The following is a 27,291-nucleotide window of genomic DNA, read 5'->3' as shown; positions in this document are numbered from 1 at the left end:
TTGGGACTCATTTAGAATTCGTAGTCAAGGAGAGCATTTTGGACCAAATGGTAATGGGAGAAGCGTGCAAGGATTTGAGTCGCAGGAATGCCTAAAGGTCAAGAGAAAAAAACATTTCATGGTTAGTCTCATTGGAATCTCCTATACTGGTAGTAAATCTCTAAGATAGTGGAGGCCTCCTTCAAGACAGAATCAGCTGGGTTCTTCCTATTGTTGCCAGCAAGGAGAATAAAATACACCCTGATCTCTTTTTACAGAAGCCCATACATAGTATGTAAAGCACTTTGCAAATAAAATTATTACATGATGTTAGCTATTATTAGATACTTACTAGCAGTGTGACCCTGGGCAAGTCACTTAAACCTGTTTGCCTCAGTTACCTCATCTGAAAATGAAATGAAGAAGGAAATGGCAAACTATCCCAGTATCTGTGCCAAAAAAAACCCAAATGGGGTCACAAAGAATCAGACATGATTGAAACATCTGAACAACAACGATTATTACTGATCATTAGCATTAAGCAAGACAAAAAACAGGGAGACCGATAAAATTAAAGGTGTTTGCCACTCTCTTATAGAGGATGACTAAATCAGAATCCAAATGGAAGAAAGATTTCTTATAGTCAAGTCCTACAGATGGCTCCTGCTTACAGATGGTAATGTGCTGATGCCATTAAGCTGGAAACAAATGCAGAGCTCCCTAAATGAAATCCATAATCACTCCAGAGTGCAGTCTAAAGGATATTGATTAATGCCTTGATTAATTAATGATTTTATTATCACTACTTTGTATTCTGAGGGCTTGATAGGATTACAAAAAATTAGAGCTAGAAGGATCTGTTTTTGTTTGTTGTTGTTGTTTAGATGTTGTTCAGTCCTGTCTGACTCTTTGTGCCCCTTTTTAGGATTTTCTTGGCAAAGATTATGGAGTGGTTTACCCTTTCTTTCTTCAGCTTGTTTTATAGGTGAGGAGATTGAGGCAAATGGGGTTAAATGACTCACCTAGGGTCACACAGTTAGTGTCTAAAGTCAGACTTGAGTCTTGAGTCTAACTCCAGACAGCATTCTATCCATTCTGCTACATAGCTGTCCAGCAGAATTTATACAAACCATTTGAATCTAGATCCTTCATTCTATAGATAAGAAAAGAGGCCCAGAGATATGGAATGATTTCCCTATAGTCATAGGGTAAATGAGTGTTAGAACCTGGTCTCAAATCAGGCTCTGGTTCTAAGCCCAGTGCCCTTTAAAACTGGGACGTTAATTTCCTGGAACAATAATCTAGCAATATACCTCTTCATTCTTAGAGATTTTTGACAGGACAGGAAAGTCATTTCCTGGTACAATTCTTGCCCATATCCTTTTTGCCAGTTGTCTGATCTCCTCTGAATAAGAGATGTCTTGTTTACTAAGCAGGCAGCTGCTGATGAATCTTTCCAGAAACTTTACAGACCTGTATTTAAAGTTTTGAGCACATTTCCTTTGAATATATTACCCCTAGAATATTAGCCTGATAGATTTCGAACATGGATTTATTCTGACATCATTAAATGGCTAAACTAAAAGAAGGGATCATAGAGGTTTTACGGCAGACCCACACTTGCAGGTTTAAATTTTCATTGTTTTCTCTAAGAAGAAAACCAATGTTGATTATTATTAAAAACAAATAAAGAAACCGAGTTCTTCAGCTAATTAAATCTTTGTGCACAGGAAAGTATCCAAACACACCTCGGCATTTATGTTTTTAAGAGTCTTTATATTTCCATAATCAGTATTTCCAAGGGTTCCTATTTAAATTTTACCATAGCACAAATTGCTTATATTGCTCTGATTGCAGTTTTTTTTAACCAATTACATTTAATAGCAAATTTCCACATAAGTTTTCCTAAGTTATATGATCAAACTTATCTCTGTTTCTCCCTTTCCTTCCCCCTCCAGGTGCTGGCAGGTGATTGAATCTGGGTTATATGTATATTATCATGCAAAACATATTTCCATATTGTTGATTTTTGTGAGTAATCTTATAAAACCAAAACTCCTAAACATAAACCCAAATAAACAATTGAAAAAATTGTATGCTTTCATCTGCATTCCTCCTCCAACAATTCTTTCTCTGGGGGTGGATAGCATTCTTTGTCCCAAGTCCCTCAGAATTGTTCCAGATAGTTGTATTACTGATAATAGCTAAGTCTATCACATTTGATTGTTCCATAATATGGCTGTTACTCTGTACAGTGTTTCCTGATTCTGCTTATTTCACTCTGGATCTGATTGTTCTTAGAACAAAGGTACACTTAACTTTGTTCATACTCCTCTTTATTAGCTTCAATGAACATCTGTTGACACCTGTTGTTTGGTGTAGAATGGAATAAGGCACTGGCAGGCAAATTGGAGATACAGATTGTTCAAAAGAAAGAGAGACATAGATTTCAAGTGTTCTATTCAATGTAAACAACTTCCTTTTCTCACTTCATGACCTCCTTATCTCCCCGAGGTTCAATTATTGTCTTTAAGCAAATAACCAGTTCTACACATCCAGCCTCATTCTCTTTCCCTGAACTAAAATCTTGCACCACCAATTTATCTATCAGGTATTTAGAACTAGATATCTTATGAACAGATATCTCAAAAGAACCAAGTCTGAAATTGAGCTCTTTATCTTTCTTTTTTACATTTTCTTTTTTATGATAAATTTAGCAAATGTCAACAATCAAAAACCTTTTTATATACAAAGAAGAGAAAGGAGGATTATCCATAAAGCTATGTACTCTGGCCACATAATGGTTTGATTTTTAAAGTACACATGAAATTGAACCGAGTCCTAAATGAAACTGTTCTGCTTCTCTTTGTTCTCTTCTAAAACTTCTCATCTTTTCCATGTATTTAAAAAATCTTTCTTTGAGGCTTTTTTTTCTTCTTTTCTATCATTTCTCTCACTACTTGCCAAGTTCTTCCCTTCTTCCTTTCCTTATTCTTATTCTAGACTTTCCTATTTCTTTTGAGGATACCACCATCATTTTAGTGGCCTAGGTCTGATACTTCAGTGTCATTCCTGACTTCTCATTTACTCCTTGTAAGCATCTGCTCAGTTGCATATTTCATTTCCATACTTTTTCAACTCTAGTGGTTTGACATTGACTCTAGAATAAAATATAAACTCCTCAGTAATTTTACAACTTGGCCCCAACCAACTTTTCCAGCCTTATTACACTTTGTGGAGTAGTAATAGTTTTATTCCATTGTTCAGCTGGATAATACTAGACAATTTCTTACTATATCTCAGACCTGACACTACATTTCCCACCTCTGTGACTCTGTACTGACTGGCTGTCTATGACTGGAATGTACTTCCTCCTAACCTCCTTTTCTTAGAATTTCTAGTTTCTTTCAAGATAGCTCAGGTTTCACTTCTTATATGAATAATTTATTAATTTCCCTAGTTATTGATATATAATTAACATATGTAATATTTTATATTACTATTTAATGTTCTATGTCTATTTTATAACTATCTATACAATATAATGTTAATTTTAATAATACTATTAATGCTAGTGTTATATTTCTGTAGAGCATCACCAATTTATCTTGTTTTTACATAGTTGTTTGCATGTTGTCTCTCCCTTTAGACTATGAACTCATTGAGAGCAATTTAAAAAAGTTTTTACCTTCAGAGTTTAGCACAGTGCCTAGTGGGCTCTTAATAAATGCTTACTGACTTACTGACATATAGATATTGTCTTCCCCAGTAAGTTCTTAATTTATACCACAATGATGGATTCCTATGAGTCCTTTTTGCTAGATCAGTGTTAACAACAGAATTGATTACTTTGATAGAGAAATCATAGGACATTAAGACCTTTTTATAAAAATACATCTTTTTAATCTTATTTCTTTTGGATAGTCTCCAAAGAGGATTAGTCTAAAATACTAGAAGCCATTCTCTACTTTTTTAAAAATACTTTATGGTATCAGTACAATTCTTGAGGGTATCCAGGTGTTTATCCATGAGACTCCCAATCCTTCCATTTACTAGCTATTAGTGAATCTCTCTGTCCCCTGATGATACTAGCCCCTCTGGCTACTCTTTCCAATAATGGCTATACCTTCATTCATGTCCTTCAGCTCCCTCACTGAGGCAAGGGACTTGAATTAATGCTTGCTCCACACTGCAACTTCCAGGCTCTGATTCTGCTTCTATCACTCAGTAACTTCTCCTTTGTGGTTCAAGCTATTCATATCTGCCACTCAAACAAAATCCTGGTAGCTACTATAGTATTGTACAGTTGTTTACATATTTTATACAACTCTTCATGACCTAATTTGGGGTTTTCTTGGCAAAGATATTGGAGAATGATTTGCCATTTCCTTCTCCAGCTCATTTTACAAATGAGGAAACTGAAGCAGTGTTAAGTGACTTGCTTAGGGTTGCACAGCTACAGTCTGATGCCAGATTTGAATTCAGGAAGATGAGTCTTCCTAACTCCAAGATGTTATCTACAGACTTCCAGGTCCCTCTTCTTTCTTCCTTATTGAATATGGTACAAGGCTTGCAATTTTTCTCTTCTCTCCAACTTCTGCCATCATATATATGCACATTGAGTTTCCCTCAAATGCCCTAATCACTCAGTTTCTGAATGTATTCATTTTCCATGATCTACTCTTTCACTCCACTTTAGCCACAAAGATGTCCATACCTTTGATTTTGCCATCACCCACAAATATATCACCTCTATGTTCAAGAATTTCCAAACACCCTTATTTGACAATAATCTATTGGCCTTTCACCTCTCCCTCTCCTTTACTTTACCAAGTCCTATTCTTCATCCATACCATGACCTCCAATCCTTACCTCCAGTCCTTAAATCTCTTCCAGGTCTTTTCCTTTATACTAGCCTCTTTCTCCTATTTTTCCCGTCTTGACCTGTTGATGAAACAACTTCACTGTATTCCTCTTTTGAATTCATAGACCCTTTATCATTTTACCAACTGTACCCTGCCAAGTCTCAGCCATGAAACTCCTATCATTTGCCTGCTTTGTTCCTACACATATGCTGCTGAACCGAAGTGGAGAAAAGCACACAACCATTCTCCCTGGGGCTTTCAATCTCATTTTTCTGAGTCTTTCTGCCTCAAGTCTTCCAAACTCTCCACTTAGTTACCAAAATGATTTTCCAATCATGTTACATACACACACACATGCACATACCCACATTGTTTTGTTTGGTACTCAAAGGCCCTTCATACCTTATCTTCGCCTACCTTTCTCATCTTCTCATCCCCACATATTCTTCAAACTAGTGACATTGTCTTCCTTGCTGTTCCACAAATAAGACACTCCATCTCTCTCAGCTCTGGATATTTTTTCTAGCCATGTCTGGAATGCTCTCTCTCAATTCCATGTATTGGTTTCCCTGGTTCCCTTTAAATCCCAGTGAAAATCTCTGCTTCTACAAGGAATCTTTTCCAATCCCCTTTAACTGTAGTCCCTTCCCTGTTAATTATTTCCTATTTATTGTGTATATAGCTTGTTTGTATTGTTTGTTGCTCCCTGTGGATTTAAAAAATTAATATTCAATAACTAAGTATTATATTTTAAAAGTGTATTAATAATAATTAAAGTAAGAGACCTAGCTATTCAGCCCAGTTGCGAGAGCAAATGAGAGAGAGGGAGGAGTTATAACAAGCTACATACAAATGTGAGGATACAAACGTGGACAAAGGGAAAAGCATTCTGGGTAATACAGAAAGGAAATGTGGATAATGTAGTTTTAGGGATTCAAGATATTTCCAACTATACATCCCCCCCAATTAAAGTGTAAGCTCTTTGAGGGCAGAGACTGTTTTTGCTTCTTCTTGTATTCCCAGTGCCTGGCACATAAGAGATGCTTTATAAATGTTTATTGATTGACTGATCTTTCCACTATACCATAGTACCACTCCATACTTTCCCCAGAAGGAAATTTAGTGAGTGTAAACTTTCAATAAACTGACTTTAAAAGATAATATTATTTTTGAATTTGGGGCAGTCTGATGTTGATAGTACATGCATTTCTTCAGCAGTGTAGAAACAACTAAGCTTAGTACCTAGGTATCAAGAATATTTAGTTAAAATAGGAGGTTCCCAGATGGCTTGCATTGTTAATAACATCCATCTGTCAGTTACTGTAGTAATTAATTCCCCCTTCAGTTCATCTGAATTTGTCTTAATTATTCTTACATTATTTTCACATCATGAATTGCAAAGTTGATTTGGGGATGCTTTTCCTGTTGTTTTCCTCAGCTTCCAAAATTGCTTGTTACAGTTCTGGAGAAGAGTACAATTATACAACCCACCTCTCTGGGTTGTTGTGGGGAAAGCCCTTTGTAAACCTAAAGCACTATATAAATGTGAGTTATTATTATTAAAAAACTTTTGTTCTTTCTGTCCGGGCCCTTGGTCAACTTCTCCATTCCAGGCTAAAACTGCTTTTCTCAAACCCACGCAAAACTCTTTTCAGTAGCTTCCTTAGATTTAGTCTATAGAATTCCCTGGATTACGTATCTTCTCTCTTCTTTGGGCATACACTTATTTGATCATCCCTCCTAATGTTTCTGCTTTCAAACTTCTGCATATTTTCTAATTCCAGAATTTCTCTAAAGGCCCTGAGTTTCTTCATTATTGCAGCACCTATTATATACATTCTTCCACTATGGATCTTATAATTCTTATCCTGTCAGGACTGAATGGCCCTAATATATTGTATTTTGTGGTCAGGGAAAATGAGCCCATCAAGGGCCAACCACTCCTTTGGGGTTTGCAAGACAGTTTGTGCATAAACTCTGGGAAAAGGAAATATGTGTTGGTATCCTCAATGACCTTGCAGGTCCCAATCTTGAAAATAAATATACAGAAAATGATAGTGCCGAAGCTCATATCCAACATGATATTGCTCCAAAAAAGGTGGTAGTTATGGAACATGGAGTTGTAGCAGAGGAATGTCTGTGTCTCATCCATTAGCATTTCCTTGGGGATCCCAAAGTAGGAATGGGATATCATGTTCTCACTATGGAGCTTCCTGTAGCTCCCTATCTGTGTGTAAGACACATCAATGAAACGGTTCATGACCTTGACTGTAACTGCAAACTTCTCTGACCCTTCCTATTCACCCTTCTCACTGGTTGATGTTGATTAGGATGCTAACTTTTTTCTTCCTGATACTGTAAGAAGACCTGGGTTTATAACCTTTCTCAGGTACTTAGTAGTTATGTGACCCTGTGAAAGATAGGATAGATAGATGAAGGAAAGAAGGAAAGAAGGAAAGAAGAAGAGAAAGAAAGAAAGAAAGAAAGAAAGAAAGAAAGAAAGGAAAAAAGGAAGGAAGGAAGGAAGAAAGGAAGAAAGGAAGAAAGAGAGAAAGGAAGAAAGAGAGAAAGAAAGAGAGAAAAAGGAAGGAAGGAAGATGAAAGATGAAAGAAAGAAAAAGATAAAAGGATGGAATGATGATGGACAGATGGATGGATGGATTGACAGATAAATGGATAGATAGCTAGAGATACATAGATAAATGGATATAGATGGATAGACATATGGATACTTAGAGAGATAGATAAATGGATAATAGATACATAAATATATAGATACATAAGTAGATGGATGGAAAAAAATAGACTACTTATTAAGGACCTATTACATGTTAGACATTGTGTTAAGCACCAGCAACATAAGTACTGGTAAGTATAAGCAAGCAAGGTATTTTATTGCCTTCAAAGATTCTAACAGGGAAAGTCTTTTCCCCTATTCCCCTATAATTATCACAACTCACATGTTCAGCATATGGCTCTAAAAAGGATTTCTCATAAGAGCTTTCTAATGTAGGTATCCAATAACTTGCCAAGAGATTGAGTCTTGTATTCTTCACCACTTTAAGGGGCAGTGTGGATAGAGATATCTGGAGTTACCTTCATAAGGGAAATAAAGGAAAAAATGCTGTTCTGACCATTTTTAGGATTTCATGGAACTAGAGACAAACCCACACATAATAATTCATCTTAGGAGAGAGTTACTTAATAGTTGTCAAACCACTAGTAGACATTGAAAAAACGTTTAAAGGGGTTAAATGGAAACAGTGCTGACTAAGGACTCAGAAGATTTGAGTTCAAATCCTGACTGTCATAATACCTATGTAACCTAATCAGTCTGTCTAACCTTCAGTTTTCTTATCTATAAAATGACGGGGTTGCATTTAATGACCTCCAAAGTCTTCTCCTGATTCAAATCTAGTCTCCATTGTAGAGGTGAGAAAATGGAATTTTCAAAGGGCAAATTTGCTGAGTATTTATTAGCTAGTTAATAAGGTGAGATTTGAATCAAAGTCCCCTGATTTCTGGGTTCAGTACTGGCTCGGTTATAATAATAATAATTTAGTCCACTATCCTCTCCCTTAAAGAGAATGAAACACTGGATAATACTTAGCTATATTCTTGCTTATGTGGCTTTTAGGATTTTTTGCTCTTATACTAAATAAAGAAATCTATAATGGACAGAATATTAAATTCCTTTCATTGTTTCAAATTAACATAACACTTAAAATGCAATATTATAGAGAAGACTGGCTTCAGACAGGTTGCATTGAAGAACAAAATCTGCATGTCCTAGGGTGACTCACTCACACATCAAAGCACAGTCTTCAACAAAGGATCTGAAAGCTTGAAGGGTAATGTTTATCCTCAAATTGTTAAAGATTTTTTTTTAAATAATCACTCCAGTCTCTGTCAACAATTGGCTTTTAAGAGAGATATTTTGGAGTGAATTATTCTCTCCTCTCAACCCTAGCCTTGGAAACATCTTCAAGATAACTTTTGGTTATCTGCTCTGCATTTAGCCTAGACAAAAAGAAAGAAAAATGCTCTGAAAATAAAGCCTTCTCTTGATTTGTAGCTTTTCAAGCATTATCTTTAAATGAGAGCATCACCTGAAAAAATTCTGAAACATCTGAAAAGCATTGCTTTTGCAGGCTGTTCAGGAGACCGATCACATAAAAGCAGGCAGCTGATTTTGGGGTGCCCTCTTCTCTATTTCTATGGGGTCTGTCACTTAGGAGGGAACCTTTGGGGTTCCCACTCCTAAACTTCTTCCCCTGCCCCTTCTTCTGTTTCTATTTCTAGTTTTCTGTTTCTATCCTTTTCTATAATTGTAAGTTTTGACTGAAAGGGGGTCTCTCAGCGAAGTTGGGTAATGGGAGGAGACTAAGAGATTGCTCCCAAAATGGAGTCCAAAAACTTAGCTGACTCTATGGTTGAAGTCTTGATGGGTGAGATGTGATGGAATGGCTTTGATCAGGAAATCAGGGTTTCAATTTCCAAAAGAAGATCCTCAGCAAGCCCTCAGGACTAGATTCGAGCTGGGTTGTTCTCCTCCTCCCTCTTCCCAGTCCTCTGCCTGAAGACCTCTCCTCTCTCCTCTTCCTCAGAGAATCTCCCAGAATCCTCCCCCCCCACCTCATATCAACTGTCAGCAACTGTCAGCAACTGCCTTCTCTGGCTCCTTTGGTCCCATCCTCCTTGCACAAATCCCATCCTTACATGCTTGAATTTTAGTTGTTGGATTACTGAGACATAAGAAAGTATTCTTTGTAGTCAACGTTAGGGTTATTGACTTGTGAGGGGAAAGTCTGAAAAATAACAGATTTAAAACATTTTAACATACTTGGTAATATCATATAATATTATTATTCAATAATCATTATATGATTTTTATTTAATTGTGATAATTTAATTATTTAGTTTATATATAACACTATATGTTACATTGTATAATATGACTATATGACAAAATAATATAATGACTTAATTTATAACTATATATAACATTATGTATAATTATAGTTTGATAATATGTATTATATAATATATTATATGTAATATGTTATATATAATATAAAATAATCTTATTAGTAGTATAAGATATTCTAAATATATTTTATCATATTTTATAATCTCATAGAATCTTTTAAAAAATCATTAGTGGCAGAAGCCATGATAGATTTTTCCCAAACTCCATTAAAAATTTTGTTGTTTAGTCATTTCAGTTGTTTAGATTCTTTAAGACCCCATTTGGGTTTTTTTTTTTTTGACAAAGACACTGGAGTGCTTTGTCTTTTCCTTCTGTGGCTCATTGTACAGATGAGGAAATGAAAGCAGACAAGGTTAAGTGATTTACCCAGGGTCACCATACTAGTGAATGTCTGAATCTAGATTTGAACTTAGGAAGATGAGTCTTCATGATTCTAGACCCAGTATACTGTACCTCCTGGGTGCTCTGTTAAAATCCAGTCCTTTTTTTGGGGGGGGATTTAGTCTATTTTTAATGTTTAGTCCTGACTAGGAATCTAAATGACTAAGAATTAATCTCTACCCCTATACAAACATCATTGCAGAGTAGAAAAAAAAAGGTCATTGAGGACTCCAACACCTTAGACTATGCAATGAAAATTGTTAGAACTAATAAGCTGCACTACATGATGACCACCACCAAAGGGAAAGTGGGAGAGATCAAATCGCCCATGTCATCATTAATGAGTGGATGGGCTATTCTTCCTGTTCCATGTGTCTATGCTCAAACTGTCTTGCAAATTCAAAACAAGTGGGTGGTTGCTGATGAGCTCATTTTCCTGACCACAAAATATAGCATGTTAGAGCCATCCAGCCCTGACAAGATAAAGATTATAAGATTTATAGTAGTGGAATGCATAGAAGAGGTGGTAAAGAAATGAAGAAACTCAGAGCTTTTAGAGAAATTGTAGGTTTAGAAAATATTCAGAAATCTGAAAGCAGGAACACTAGGAGAGATGATCAAATAATTGCATGTCCAAAGAAGCGAGAAGATACATAGTCCAGGGAATTCTATAGACCAAATCTTACTGAGAGACCCTAAGTTCAAATATGGGCCCTCAGGAACTTTGGGTAAGTCAATTAACTTCTCTATGACTTAGTTTCCTTTTCTGAGAGGAAATGAGAGACTTAGGCTAGATGATCTTTACGGTCACTTCTAGCTTTAAAATATGACCCTATGAAACTGTTGAGATTCCACATCTAAGACTTGGCTCTCCACCCAAGACTACTTTCTATTTAGCTAATTGTAAGTTAGAGGGAGCCTTATTCAGAATCAGAGTAAGCTGCTACTTATTTATAGTAAGATGATGAAGGTTTTCCAAAAGCCACATTCTGCCCTTCCCCCTCGCCCCAATGATCTCATTCCATTAATTGGGCACAAAATCTGTCATCATTGGTGCTATGTAATTTAACTTTCTTAAAATATTATGTTACAAAGGAATAAAATTAGCATTTAGTAAATGCCAGGTACTATGCTAAGCACTTTACCAAGGTCATCTCATTTGATCCTTACGACCATCCTGGGAGGTGGGTGTTGTTATTATCCACATTTTATAGATAAAAAAACTGAGACTCATCCAAGGTTTTACAGTTAATAGTATCTGAGGTCACATTTGAACTCAAGGCCCAGCACTAACAGTTCTAGGTCCTGCATTTTCTCTAGTTATCTAGCTGCCTAAGGAAGGTTAATGTTAGCAGGGATGTTTCTTTGATTAACTCCCTATAATGAAAGTGTATCTGGGGTGATGTGAGGGAGGGAAGATAGGAAAGGAAAGCAGAGTCCAGAGTGAGAATGATGTCTGATTTGGGTGTGTTACCACATTAGTAGACATTTAGTAACCAAAGGGTAACATAAGACCCTGGTGGCAATAGAAGGAGAATCTCAAAAAAAATATATTGGATCCTTAGGGGCATAAATACTTGGCTTCTTTTGGAGGTATCCAGCATCTAGCTGGAGGTTACCCATCCCCATTTTCTAGTTTCTCTTATTAATATGAGATCCATAGCTTATGAGAGGCAGTGTGGCACAGAACTATTCTCAGATCAAGGAAAACTTGGGTCAAGTCTCACTTCTAACATATATTAGCTGTGTGACTTTAGACAAGTTACAACTTCTCAGTGTTCTAGGTTACTCTCTAAAACTAGAACTGGCAGAGAAATACAGGTACAAGATTCTTTCAGTTCCTAAAGCAATAAAATCATGGATCCAGTCCTTCCCCCAGAGCTAATAAGGAGTTTGTTAGTACAAAATTCTTATGCATATGCTCCTGAGGACAGATTTTTGAGCCTTATTTTTACCATATCCCTAAGGACTGTTCAATCACTCAATCAGCCAAAAAATATTTATTAAGTGCCTACTATGTGCCACACACTGTGCTAAATTCTGGGGACACTAAAGGAAGCAAAAGACAATCCCTGCCCTCAAGAAGCTTATAATCTAATAGGGGAGATCACATGTAAATAAATATTTACAAGATAGACTATGCATAGGATAGAAAGGAAAAAAACTAAAAGAGACAAAGCACTAGAATTGAGGGTTGGGAAGGATTCCTATAGAAGGTAGAATTTTACTTGAAACTTAAAGGAAGCCAGGGAAGGGCAGTAATGAGAGTGGAGGAGTGATAGTGTGGGTTCCTTGAATGGGAGACCATCATCAAAAGATTTATTGTTGTTGTTAATATTTGGCTTCTTCAGTAATGTTTGGCTCTTCATGACCCAATTTGTAGTTTTCTTGGCTAAGATACTGGAATGGTTTGCCTAATTTTTCTAGCTCATTTAACAGATGGGGAAACTGAGGCAAATAGAGTACAAATAACTTGCCTATAGTCATGCAGCTACTAAATGTCTGAAGTCAGATTTGAACTCAGAAAGAAGAGTCTTCATGACCTGGGGTCCTGCTCTCTATGCACTGCAGCACCTAGTTGCCCTATCAAAAGATATGGAGCTAGTTTATGAAATTTTATGTTAAAAGTATTGAGAGTTGATTTTTTTTGTTTTGTTTTAGACTTATGATTTTATCTGGGGGGGGTAAAGCAGGTATGGAAACTCCCTCAATCAATGCATAATGGCATCAACTCTCTAATTTATAGTTAGAATGTTGCCTAGACAAAGAAAAACTGTGACTTGCCAGGACATATCCTAGATCAGCAAGTACAGGGACCAGGTCTATGATTTCATTGGCTTTAGGAATGCTCAGGATGGAGAAATCCCCTCTATCAATGCATGTCCACCTTTTCTCTGTAGCATAGTCTGAGTTGACCCCAACACTGAGAGGTTAAGCAAGGGTCAGAAGCAGGACTTAAACCTAAATTGTCAAAGGTATAATTCTGGCTCGCCATCTAGTACCCCATGCTGTAGTTTCATATCCAAATATATGTCAAAAATTCATATGGATAACTGCTAAAAAAATTAGATGCTACCATAGGTAAGCCTTGGTGGTAGGGGTTCACCTCCCATTACTCAAGAACACACCTTCCCCAGGACTGATTGCTTTGGGGGCCATCACCATTTAGTAAGCCTAGACTTGCCTCTAAGATTTATCATTCTTTGTGCTCTTGTGGCCAGTTCATCTCTGAAAAAAATGTCTTGGTCTCTTAAGATAAGCTTGAAAGGTCTTTTCTGAGCCTTTGCCCACTGGAAGGCATAGGGCAGCACAAGATCTAATAGTTATAAAAGCATCTATCAATGCCAGGCTCAAAAGAATAATTTCAAATAAATTCTGTGAGGAATTAAGCACATCAGCAGCTTGTGACTGGTTAAAGCTAACACTAAACCCTAACACCAGCTTAGGTTTATACAGGATTATGGTGCCATAGAGTTAGAGTTGTAAGGGATCTTTGAGTGTTTTGATTCATCACTGTCTTAATAACAATGCCATGAGGTAGGAAGTATACTTATTTGTCAGTTGGTTTTCATTAATGTCTGCCTTCAGTGACCTCATTTGGGGTTTTCTTGGCAAAGATACTGGAGTGGTTTGCCATTTCCTTCTCCAGCTCATTTCACAGATGAAAAAAATGAGACCAACTGGGTTTAAGTGACTTACACAGGATCACACAGCTAGCAATTGCCTAAGGCCAGATTTGAAATCAGGAAGATGAGTCCTCCTGAATCCAGGCCCAATTCTCTATCCACTGTACCATCTAGCTACTTCACACCTATTACTACTCCCTGTTTTAACAAGTGAAAGAACCAAGATTCAGAAAAATGAATGTATGGCTTGTGCACAGAGTAAATATTGACCCTGGGATTTGAACCCAAGTTTCTACTGACTTTATGTCCAGGGCTCTTTTCTCTATACCTTAGAAATAGTAGGCGCATTGAAGCAGTTTGCACTTACTTTAAGGCTTATAAAATGATATCCTCATATCACCTCTGTGAGTTGGGCAATGAAAATATTATGTCCATTTTATAGACAAGAAGATTGAGATTTAGAGAACTTAAGTGACTCAGAATCATACAACTAAGAAAGAGAAAAGTTAGGGTCTATAATAATAATAATAACAGCTAGCATTTACATAGAGCTTACAAATATTATTTCATTTAATCTTTATTTATAGATGAAACAGAAGCAAACAGAGGTTAAAAGATTTGCTCAGTGTCACATAGCTAGCAAGTGTCTGAGGCCAGATTCTTGATTCTTGGGCAGAAAGGTCACATGTTAGATAGAGCATTGGACTTGGAATTCAGATGAACTGTCTTCTCAAGTTCAAATCTGGCCTCAGACACTTACTAGCTGTGTAATCCTAGGCTAGTCACTTAACCCTGTTTGCCTCAGTTCCTCATCTGTAAAAATGAGCTGGAGAAGAAAATGGTAAATCATTCCAGTATTTTTGTCAAGAAAATTTCAAAATGGGGTCATGAAGAGTCAGATATGACTGAAACGAGTGAACAATAAAAACTCCTTGACCTTAAGCTCAACATCACTGTATCCCCGAGTTACCTCAGAAGATTCATAGTATCTAAATCTTCTGAATCTAGGTCTAGAGCTCTTTTTCCTAAATCATGATGGATACCCATAGACAATAATAGTCAACAATTATTTTCTGCATGCTTATTTTTGCTGTTTTTTAAAATTACTCCCCGAGGAGAAAGAATATTTTGGGAGTGATTTACTTTGATTTCTATATGGAGCAAAACCACGTGGAGGAACCATATTTAATTCAGATTTAATTACTATGACTCTTTCAAATCCTGAATTCTCTGGGTCTTCAAAGGGGATTACACAAATAAAAAGGATTCTAAGGTCACAGATTGAGTTGAATGGGACATCATAGGTCATCTATTCTCATTCCCTCATTTTATAGATGAAACTAGACACAAATGTAGTAAACGTCAGAGATGGGAGAGGAACCTAGATACTCCAGCTCCAGAACCAACCCCCTCTCCTCTAGTCCATGCTGCTTCCAATAGGCGGGTGTGTATTCGGACACTCCTGATCCAAGTCTTTCAATGGTAGGGTTGAGCTATGTCACTTAGGAACGCAAACACTCCCCATATCAACCTGATCATGGGCTGCCACTACCACACCCATAGCCCTAGACACTTAAATGTGGGTATGTAGGGAAGGAAAACATAAATCTATCTTTAAACTCCAGACTCAACAGCTGCTACAACTGCCACTCCCATGACCCAGCCTCCTGGACATGGCACCTAAAAACAACCCAACAATAAATATAATGTGTTATAATATTGTATTATAACATCAATTACATATACTTAAAACATTATTACATATTGTAATTAATGATATAGTTTATGATGGATAATATATAAAGTATCTATAAATATACATATAATATTAAAATGTTATGTATAATAATGTAATAATATAATTGGTTTACATATTATATAAAAGCAACATATAAAAACATAATAATTAAACATTATATATATGTATATATATATATGATTATAATGTGCCTGGTTTAGATGTATTGACTTTAAAAGCTAAGAGGATAAAGGAGATGAAAATAGTTTGCAGAATAAGTGAGTAATAGAACTCTGAAGTCTTACCTTAGGATGGTTCTAATGTTCCTTTCTCTAGGCCTTTGTTTCTTCTTCTTTATTATTTATATTATCCCTGAGCTATCTTCCATCTCCAAATGTATAACTATAACCTTTCCATAGGTGGCCAACATATGTTCTAAATTGGCCTTGTTTCCATTCACTGAACATGTAGGCCTGGTCTTATCCCAAGGTCAACCCCATGTTTGTTCTGGACCTCAGTTTTCTCATTTATAAAATGAAGGGGTGAGACTTGACTGTTGAAGTACTTATTATGCCCTATGATCTTTTGACTTCTTGACTCCAAAGGCATCCACTAGACCATATTGCCTCTCTAACAACAATACAACCAATGAAATTTGCTTTGTGAAACACAGTATTACTTTTTACTCACTCTAAATATCTGTCAGTACTCTTATTCATTCTCTTCTATTTTTCCTTAAAATATTCAAAGAAACTACTTACTCTGTTCTATTTTTTGGTTGTTTTGTTTTTTGGCTTCATATTTTCTAAAGTTATTTCTCTATTTCTTAATTCTTGTTGACTTGTATTATTATATACAATTATATAATTGTATGCAAATGTATACAATTGTATAATACAATTGCAAATTGCATTATATTACCTATTATACTCAGGAAGCTAGGTAGCACAGTGATAGAGTGCCAGGAATGGAGTCAGAAAGACTCATCTTCTTGAGTTTAAATCCAGTCTCAGACACTTACTAGCTGTGTGGCTCTGGGCAAGTCATGCCAGTGTTTGCCTTATCTATAAAATGAATTAGAGAAATAAATGGTAAGCCACCTCAGTATCTTTGCCATTTTTGCCAAGAAAACTCCAAATGGGGTCATAAAGAGTCAGATGAGACTGAAAAACAAAAATCTATTACACTAATGTATAACAATTTATCTAATGGTTCCATTGTTATTGGACATTTTGTTTGCTTCTAGGTTTTTTTTAAATACAAATATAAGTAATGCTCCCATGAAATTCTTTGAGTAGATATATCTTTTCTTATTTGTTTAATGGTTCTTAAAATAATATTTCTAGGCTATATAGCCCCAAAATCAAATTATTGCATTCCATTCACTTTTTTTATAGGCTTCATTCATATCTTTCCTCAGTGGATCCGATGGACTTTAAAGATTTCCCATTACCAGAGGAGATGGCCCTGGTTCTCTTCAATACCTTGATAGGTTGTGGGATCCATCTACAAAACCATTTCTAACTTTTCAGGGTCTAGTGTCCTCTCTTATTCCAGGAAGATTTCCAAATATAACCTAGGCATAGCTCATCTCTAGATTTCCTCACGTGAGGGTAATAGAGTCTCTAGTTCCCCTTCACACACCCACAGTAATAGTATGGATAAAGGTAGGTGAAGATAGGTTTTATTTCATCCCAGAGAAAATGTAGAGAATGCCAAGTAAACATAAGATTCAAAATCCAAGTAGACATAAGATCTAATATTCAAGATCCAATATCCAAGTTGACATAAAATCCAATATCCAAGACCCAATAAGATACCGAAAACACTTAAGGAACACAAGGAATCTATAAATAGAACTAATCTTGGAGATACCAGTAGGGCAAACTTTGAATATTCTAGTAAAATCTGTCTTTAATCCATAAGGCCCTCCATAGTCTCCATCACCCAAACCCTCATTAGACTCATAATTAATTCCCTTTGTCATATGAGCTCTCTAGAAGGCAAAGGCATTTCAGAGATGCTGTGCTGGCTAAAATTTTTACTGTAATAGTGGGAGTAGCATGGTATACTGGAGTTGAAGACAAGAAGATTTGAGTTCAGTTTCAGCCCCTGACACATATAACTTAAGTGCCTGGGAAAGTCATTTAATTTATCAGTTCCCGAGTCAACTCCTTAACACTATATTTATGGAACAAATACTAATATGGATTGTATCTCCTTAGAAGTACTCCTTATGCAGATGAAATCAGAGTTCTGAAAAAAAAATCCTGCTCTCTTCTCTTCCCCCCACCAAGTTGTGACTTTAATTCCTCTGGATGCTGGCGCCACATGGGTGACGCTCTTCTTTTACTAAAAAGCACGCTGCTCAAAAACTCTCCTCTCTTCTGGAGGGAGAATGCCGAAACTCTCAAAAATGGCATTATTCGTGAGGCAACCTCCAAGGCTGGCACTACTTAAGAAATCTCCCTTCTCTGGCTAGAAGGCCAGATTCCAGGACAAAGCTGCCTAGGAAATTGAAATCCCTCCCTACTCAACAACTGGCTGGGATCCAGTAACACTGGCCATGAACTCTTCTCTGGGACTGAGTAAGCAAGCACAACTATTTCCATACTATGACTCTATAGAAACTCTATCCTTGCCCTGGCGACTGCCATCACTTGGGTTGGGAAAGGTCATTTTTAGGTCTCTGACCTCTGGTCTGTGTTTGGAAGGCTTTGGGAAAGCAGATGTAATTCTGATGTAATTCCTTTTAGATTGTGAGCTTTTGGAAAACAGAGACTGTCTTTTACCTTTCTTTGTAACTCCAGAACTTAGCATAACACCTGGCCTAGAGGAGCTGCTTAATAAATCTTTATTGACTTGACTGAATCATTACTGGTTGGGCATGGGGGAAAGACTATATACACGAATGAATAAATGGATAAATTTCTAAGAGTATTAACTATGAACTCTTAATGAATCTCACTGATACAAGGGAAGAAATGGTTAATAATGATACATTTTAGAAGATTTTTTTTATTAGAATGATACATCTTTAACCTCCTGTCTTAGAATCGATACAAGTATCAGTTCCAAGGCCGAAGAGTGGTGAGGTGAAGGCGATGGGAATTAAGTGACTTGTTACACAGCTAGGAAGTGTCTGACAACAAATTTGAACCCAGATCCTTCTGACTCCAGGTCAGGCTCTCTATACACTAAGCTATCTGGTTCTCCCATAATGATACACTTTATTTTTAATTTTTTTTTAAATTTTCAAACCCTCACCTTCCATCTTGGAGTCAATACTGAGCATTGGCTCCAAGGTAGAAGAGTGTTAAGGGCTAGGCAATGGGGATTAAGTGACTTGCCCAGGGTCACACAGCTAGGATGTGTCTAAAGCCAGATTTGAACCTAGGACCTCCCGTTTCTAGGTCTGGCTCTTAATCCACTGAGCCACCCAGTTGCCCCCATAATGATACACTTTCAAAGATCATGACTTCAAGAAGGAAACTGGTTTCCTTCTTGACTAATGGCAGGGAAGTTAGAGAACTTAATATACTGCCACAAGAGTGAATATTTTTTTGGTGCTTGGCCAAGAGAAAAATAAAAGGTTAAAGGCTAACTTCTGACCAGGAGAACCAAAAGCTAATAAACAGAGGCTTTGTAGTTGAACCTATGTTTTTTTCAACAGCAAATTGTGAGTTGAGACTCATTCTAGAGCCCTGCCTCTCCATAAATTCCTTGGATTGGCTGTAAGACAAACTTTTGAATACTTAAGAAGGTTGTGAGTGCTCTCTTAGGCCAACATCTCTCCAGAGATTTCAGAATTCTGGAGGTCTCGTAATAGGATGATTACAGCGAGGTCTACTTGAAACTGCCTTTTCACATCCCAGAATGACAAAATCTCAGAGATAGAAGGGGCAGTGAGGTAGCACAGTAGATAGAGCTCTAGCCCTGGAGTTGGGAGGGCCTGGGTTTAAATCTGATCTCAGACACATCCTAGATGTGTGAAATTGGGTAAGTCACTTAACCCCAACTACCTAGCCTTTGCTGCTTTTCTGACCTAGAACTGATACTAAGATAGAAGGTAAGAGTTGGGGGAAAAAAAGAAGCCATCTAGTTTGTTAAACTGGACTTGAACAAGAATCCATTCTATTTCTCAGTCTTTGCTTAATTATCTCTAGAGAAGGAGAACCCATTAATTCATACTTCCTACCGTTCCCAAAGTTGGACTCATGTAAAGTAGAGATATAACTGCTTCTACAAGCCTTGACAGCTAGGAATTGTGTTTTGTACTTTTTTGTATCCCCCACAGTATTGAGGCATACATGGGGAGTTTCTCTCTTTTCCAGTTGGAATGAAGATTCCTTAGAGAGCTCCAAGAGTGGTCAATTGAAATCTTAAATGACCGGTGATGAGTTTCCCTTAGGCTCTTCTTCCTGACTTTCCCTCTTCCCTACCATTTCTGTTTTAGTTAGAGGCCTCATGAATTGACTTTCTGTGACAAATTGTGTTGACCCTCTTTTAAGTCTCTCTAACTTTCTTTTTATAGAGAATTTTAGCTGTTAGTTAGAAGTTCAGCTGTTGTATCTGGTTCTTGTACACACACTCCCAGTCTTTGAATTGTTCTGGATGAAGTAAGCAAACAAACAAACAACTCATAAACTCCTTGGGTGGTTTTGGGCCAGAGGCAGAGGACCCATAGATGAAAAATAAAGCAAGAACATCTAGTTCAGCAATGTAGGTTATCAGCCTCATTAAAGGAAAACTGACTAATCCTGAATCATGAAATAGCATTTTGCTTCTCTTTTTATGTGCGTTACCTTACCTGTAATTTCACTGACAACTCCCTTTACCAATAAAGATCAGTACCTGTTCTGCAATTTATTTTAAATTTATTTTCATTTTAAATATTTTATAATTTAAAAAATTAAATATTAAAAATATTTTTAGGGCATTGAGAATTGATGTGCTCAGACACACGGCTAGAATGTGTCAGAGGTAGGACTTGAACTCCTGCCTTCCTGACTCCAAAATTGGCTCACTATCCACAAAACCACAATATAATAGAATCTCACTGCTCAACACAGATTAGTGTTTTAGTGGGGAGGGGAAAGGAGGAAGGACAATTGGTTTGACAGTACCTTCGAAGGCATGGGCTTCTTGAATGTGATTTCAGCTTGAAGCCAAACTCCTCGTGGAGACTCCAAGACTGACCAGATTTTCTCTTGTACCACATGGTTTTCTTCGAAGATATAGACAGATAAGGTGTCACTCATTTTAAAAAATCCATATATGGCATAATAAAAACGCAGACAATACTGCAAGTTTCCTGGCAGGGAAGGCCCATAGAGACGTCCAATGTAGCCTGGCTGTGAGGTAAACTTCGTGTTCGCCAGCAAGTAATAACCTGAAAATAGCAGAGGTCGGTTAATGCTTAAATCATGTTGTTTAGTCATTTTTTCAGTGGTGTTGAATCCTTTGTGACCGCATTTGGGGTTTTCTTGGAAAAGACATTAGACTGGTTTGACATTTCCTTCTCTGGTTCATTTGATGGAAGAGGCAACTGAGGCAAACAGTGTTAATGACTTGTCCAGGGTCACACAGCTAATAGATTTTTTTTTGTTGTTTTTAACCTCTTACCTTCTGTAAGTGTATTTGTGTACAATACTGTGTATTGGCTCCAAGGCAGAAGAGTGGTAAGGGCTAGGCAATAGGGGTCAAGTGACTTGCCCAGAGTCACAAAGCTAGGAACTGTCTGAGGCTAGATTTGAACCTAGGACCTCCTGTCTCTGGGCCTGGCTTTCAATCCACTGAGCTACCCAGCTGTCCCCGCCCCCCAACCCCAACTAATAGATATTTTAAGTTAGATTTGAACTCAGATCCTTCTGACTCCAGACCACTGTTCTCTCCAATGCACCATCCAGCTATTCCTCCTTAAATCATATACATCTACTATTAAAACATTAAATAACAACAACAAGAACAAAAATTACTTCTGTTATTCTCATAGACTTTGTTGGTTAATACAGCCTCTAAAGGCTTTAAATGATAGGGCATTTTTGCATGTTTCTTATAGAGTGATATTTAAAATTCTGGCAGATGGGGAGGCTCCTTAATAAGCTTCAAAAGCAATTACCAATATGAAGCTCTTTATGGAAAGACTCTAGCCACCATATTAGATTAATATAACTTTTTTTTTAATTCACAAAATTAAAAAAAAGGCTAAATCCATTTTAGGGCAGCTTGCCCCACTGGCTGGCAACCAGACTGATGGCTAGTGTTTTTGGTCAATGGATTAAAAAGGTGAGCTTAGGCCAGAAAGCAGATTATTTATTCTATCTTTGTACTGATCAGTTGGTACTGAAGAGACAAAGAGTATGAATGGCTCTTGTGCTTAGAACCTGTGAAAGCAGGATGAGTGGCAGTTTCCAGAACTAGTAGTTGCAGGCTACTCCTCTGTCACTTCTTAAAATGTGTTTTTCAAGCAGAACTTCTGTCTGCAAAGGTTTAAATCGAATTTGGAATTCCTGGGCTCTGATGGCTTCTTCCCCAGTCCTCTGACTTTTGTTTCTTTCCAAATATGAAGATCAGATTCTCTTGGGTTAAGTGATGAATAAAATGATGAACAACACAAGCGGTAGCTACAGTGTAGACCAGGGGTTCTCAACCTGAGGTCGATACAGTTTTCTTTTAAAAATATTTTGATAATTGTATTTCCATATATTTGGTTTCTTTTCTAATCCTACACATTTTATTATATGTGTAAATAAACATAATATGTATACATATGTATTGTATGTATAAATAAGTATATGTATAAACAGTATTTCAATAAAGTGTCCCAAAGATTACACTTGACTGCCAAAGGAATCTATGACACGAAAAGGTTAAAAACCCTTCATAGTGGAAAGAGTATAAGGAGGAAGAGTCAAGAGACTTGGACTTTGTCAGTTAACCACAGGCTAGGCACATGGTCTTTCTGAATCTTGGTTTCCTCATCTATAAAATGGAGATAACAATAACAGTTTGGTGTGGCAAAATGCCAGAGTGTCTGGCCTGGAGTCAGGAAGACCCAACTTCCAATTCAGCATCAGACACTTATTAGCTATGTGACTATAGGCAAGTCATATCACCTTTGTTTACCTCTTCTGTAAAATGGGAATAATAATAGTCCTACCTCCTAGGATTGTTCTGAGGAACAAATGAGATACTAATTATAAATTATAAATCATCTGGCACATAGCAAATACTATATAAATGCTACTGCTAATAATAATAATAATAAAGTACTTTAAAGTTTTCAATGCACATTATACTTATATTATTACACATTTTTTCTTTAATCTTCACAACAATACCTTGAGGTAGAAGCTATTACTATGTCATATTATTATATTTATATGTTATTATATAATGTAATTATAGTATATAAAGATCAAAGATAATATATAATTATACATTTTATATAAGGATCAAAGATATACTATATCATTATGTATTATATTATATGTTATGTATGGAGTATCATTTTGATATAATATTAATATATGATATGGTATAATATCTTTGATTCTCACAACAATCTTTTGAAGTAGATAATATTATTCCATCTTCATAGATGAAGAAACTGAGAGAAGTCAGGTGACTTGCTCAGGGCCACACAACTAGTAAGTATGTGAAACAGAGATTAGAGTCCAGCTCTTCCTGACTTCAGGTCCAGCACTCTATCATTCTTGTTACCTAGCTGCCTATTTATCTTCCTTCTTTCTTTTAAAAAAACCCCTCATCTTTTGTCTTAGTATCAGTTCTGAGACAAAACTAGGCTTGCCCAGGGTCATTTGGGCTAGATGTGAATCCAGTTCCTTCTGTCATCAGGCCTCTTTCTCTAACCACTGAACCCCCTAATTCCCAATTTATTTTCCCTACCACCTTGAATAAGATGGTTGTGAGGAAAACCGTTTAGCTTTTGCATAGTTGTTGTAGTATGGTCCCCAAAGACATAGGCACAAAAAAAATGTAGCCATTCTTTTCCCTCTTGTCCATTCCTGTCCATTCCTCAATTGCAGGGGCCAGATATGGCTCTTTCTGCAGGAGCCATAAAGTCAATTTTTTTTTCAGGCACCGTTACAGGAGCACACACTGTGAGAGCTCTACAGCTCTCACAAAATTACATTTTAAAAAATGTGGCGTTTAGGGCTCTCATGGCCAAAAAGGTTGCCGACCCCTGGTCTATCTGGCATCCTCTCAACACTTCGGTCTCTAGGTTGTACCGTATTGATTTGTACCAGCTCTCTAACTAGTCTTTCATTATGTCCTTCAGTTGTTTTTTGTGTCTTGGTGCTGTGTATAAACTGTGAGTGCTGAAGAGAGTAGAGGGCATAACATTGTCTTTCTAGCCTTCTTTTCCCCATTTCCTTTCACTGTTATTTCACAAAGTGGCCTCTCAGAAATGCTGGCTTGGAATTCCTGCTGCTTGGGATGAGAATGGAATTTTCTTTGCTCTCTGAGCACTTACAGGATTAGGTAAGGAATCCTAGCTTCTAAAAGAGCCTGTTAACTACTGAGTCAAAATTCTTGACTCAAATTTCTAAGTAGTTGATGCGTTGGAAGGAGTGTTGAAATTGGAATCAGAAGAACAAATTCCAGCTCTGCTGCATACTGCAGCAATTGACTGAGCAATTCACTGAACTTTTCTGGGTCTCAGTTTCTCCATCTGTGCAATGAGAGGGTTGAATTTGATGATGACCTTTTAACTCTAGAGCTGTGATCTTCATACATCACTGCTCTTGAAACATTATCTCCCCACTTAAAATGACTCTCCTAAGGTTTGGCCATTCCCAGGGCAACTGTTATTAGAAATGAAGCAGTCTGAGTTCCAACTTGATGGCCTTAAACAATCAGCCATTCCTTCTTCAGAAATATAGCTGAGGCCAGGCCTAGAGATGGGAGGTCCTAGGTTCAAATCTGGCCTCAGACACTTCCCAGCTGTATGACCCTGGGCAAGTCACTTGACCCCCATTGCCTACCCTTACCACTCTTCTGCCTTGAAGCCAATATACAATATTGACTCCTAGATGGAAGGTAAGGGTTTAATAAAATAAAAAAAATAAATATAGCTGGGGTGGGGGGCAGCAGCTGGGTGGCTCAGTGGACTGAGAGCCAGGTCCAGAGATGGGAGGTCTTGGGTTCAAATCTGATCTCAGACACTTCTTAGCGTATGACTCAACAAATCACTTAACCCCCACTTTCTAGCACTTACCACTCTTCTGCCTTGGAACCAATATACAGTATTGATTTGAAGATGGAAGGTAAGGGTTTAAAAGAAAAAAAAATTGGAAAATGCTTTTTCCACCCAAATAAACCCTTACCTTCTGTCTTGGAATCAATACTGTATATTGATTCCAAGGCAGAAGAACGGTAAGACTAGGGGACAAAAGTAAAAGAGAGGAGTCCTACCCCTACTCCCTCTACCCCCACCTAGCAAGCTAAACATTAGCTATACCAAATCCTGTAGTGTGGTCTCCAGCTCGGTACATATTAGGCTTCACTTTCACTCTACTCCAGCCAGGACCATCTTTGTCTTGATAGAAATTGCACAGATTTTCCTCAAAATCACAGCTTGCTTCAGAAGCATCGAAAGATATCCCTGTAAGAGGTAAATCACTGGTTAAATTATTACTAAATAAACATCTGAAAGAAAAACCTGTTGGTTAAACCATAGGATGCTGACCATAGTCTGTAATAGATTAAGAAAGAGCACTAGACTTTGAGGTCAGAAGACTATTTTCTTTTTAAAGTAAGTTTTATTCTTTCAATTATCAAGCATTTGATTTTTATCAAATATTTGTTGTTCTCCAGTTGTTTCAGTTGTGTCCCACTATTTGTGACCCTGCTTAGGATTTTATTGGCAAAGATACTGGAGTGGTTTGCCATTTACTTCTCGAGATCATTTTATAAATGAAGAATTGAGGCAAACAGGATTAAGTGACTTCCCTAAGGTCACACAGTTTTACGTATCTGAGTCCAGATATGATCTTGGAAAGATGAGTCTTTCTGACTTAAGGACTAGTGCACAATCTACTATGATACCCAGCTTCCCCCTTATCAAATATTATTATATATAAATATTATATGTAAAATATTTTAATAGCTAACACATCACCATATGTCAAATAGTATTTTCATTATCAAGCATTTCTCCTATCTTTCCTATCCCCTCATTTGCAAAAAGGAAAAGAAAACCATTATCCATATTGCCCATGTCTGAAAATATGTCTCATTCTGTTTATTAGTCCACCATTTCTTCATCAAGAACGAGGTAGAATTCTTCATCATTGCACCTCTCAGACCATGATGATTCATCACTGCTTTGATCATCTTTCTTAAATCTTTCAAACTTGTCCATTTTCACAATGTTGATGTTATATAAATTGTTTTCCTGGTTCTGCTCACTTCACTCTGCATCAGTTCATACAAATCTTTCCAAGTTACTCTGAAACTATCTCTTTCTTCATTTCTTATATCATAATAATATTCTATTATATTCATATACCATAATTTATTTGTTCAGCAATTCTCCAGTTTATGTGTATCCCATTAGTTTTTGTTTTTTTGACCCTACCAAAAGAGATGATATACTTTTTTTTGTACATACAAGACTTTTTTCTCTTTCTTTGATTTCCTTTGGGTACCAGGGTTCTGTATACTTTTCTAGCTTTCTAATCTTTTTTTAGTAGTATTTTATTTTTTTCTCAATTATATTTGGAGCATTTTTTTTTACATTTTTCTTATATTTTGAGTGCTAAATTCTCTCCTTCCCTCTCTACCTTCCCCATTCCCTAATATAGTAAGCAGTTTGACATAGGTTATACATGTCAGTTTTATGATCTTGAATAAAGCACAGGATCATAGATTTAGGGGGAAAGAGAAGGGAATAATAATTTATTAAACACCTACTCTGTGCCAGGCACTGGGCTAAGAGCATTCCAAATATTATCTCGTTTGTTTCTTACAACAACCCTGGGAATTAGGTGCTATTATTATCTTCATTTTACATTTAAGGAAACTAATGAATCAACAACATTTATTAAACTTACTATTTGTCGGGTATTATGTTAAATGCTGGGAATATAAAAAGAGGCAAAAGTTAGTCTTTACTGGGGTAGTTAGGTAGCATAATGGCTAGAGCATCAGACTTAAAATTGGGAGGACTTGGTTCAACTCTGACCTGAGAAACCTCCTAGCTGTGTGACCATGGGCAAATAACTCAATTCTGATTGCCAAAAAAAGTTAAAAAATTTTAAAATGGCAGTTTCTGCCCACAAGGAGCTTACAATCTAAAGGAAACTAAAGCATACAGAGATTAAGTGACTTGTCCAGTGTCAAACAGCTGGTAAGTGTCTAAGGCCAGATTTGAATTCAGGTTTTCTTGACTCCAGGCCCAGGGTTCTATCCTATATATCAGTGATTCCCTAAGTGGGTGCTACCGCCCCCTGGTGGGTGCTGCAGCGATCCAGGATGGTAGTGATGGCCACATTTATCTTTCCTATTAATTGCTATTAAAATTAAAAAACTTAATTTTCAGGGGGCTAAGTAATATTTTTCTGGAAAGGGGGCGGTAGGCCAAAAAAGTTTGGGAACCACTGCTATATATCATCTTGCTGCTTGATGGGTACTAAGAACCTGAGCCCAATTGTGCCATTTTACTGATAAGGAAATTGAGGCATA

The 27,291-nt window shown here is 36.9% G+C and overlaps 1 protein-coding gene across 1 annotated transcript in view; it reads right to left on the bottom strand.

Annotated features, from left to right (window-relative positions):
- Window positions 1–27,291, bottom strand: part of MAMDC2 (MAM domain containing 2) — a 246,321-nt gene that overhangs the window by 61,071 nt on the left and 157,959 nt on the right. The window contains exons 8-9 of the mRNA XM_044657367.1: window positions 25,067–25,210; window positions 20,706–20,971 (exon numbers count right to left, since the gene is read on the bottom strand). Of these exons, the coding sequence (XP_044513302.1) occupies window positions 20,706–20,971; window positions 25,067–25,210 (410 nt within the window). The remainder of the gene's footprint in view (window positions 1–20,705; window positions 20,972–25,066; window positions 25,211–27,291) is intronic.

This window comes from Gracilinanus agilis, chromosome 1 (assembly GCF_016433145.1).
Source record: "Gracilinanus agilis isolate LMUSP501 chromosome 1, AgileGrace, whole genome shotgun sequence".
Lineage (NCBI taxonomy): Eukaryota > Metazoa > Chordata > Mammalia > Didelphimorphia > Didelphidae > Gracilinanus > Gracilinanus agilis.
Note: the sequence above shows the minus strand (reverse complement) of the source record. Positions and strands in the feature narration are given on the sequence as shown.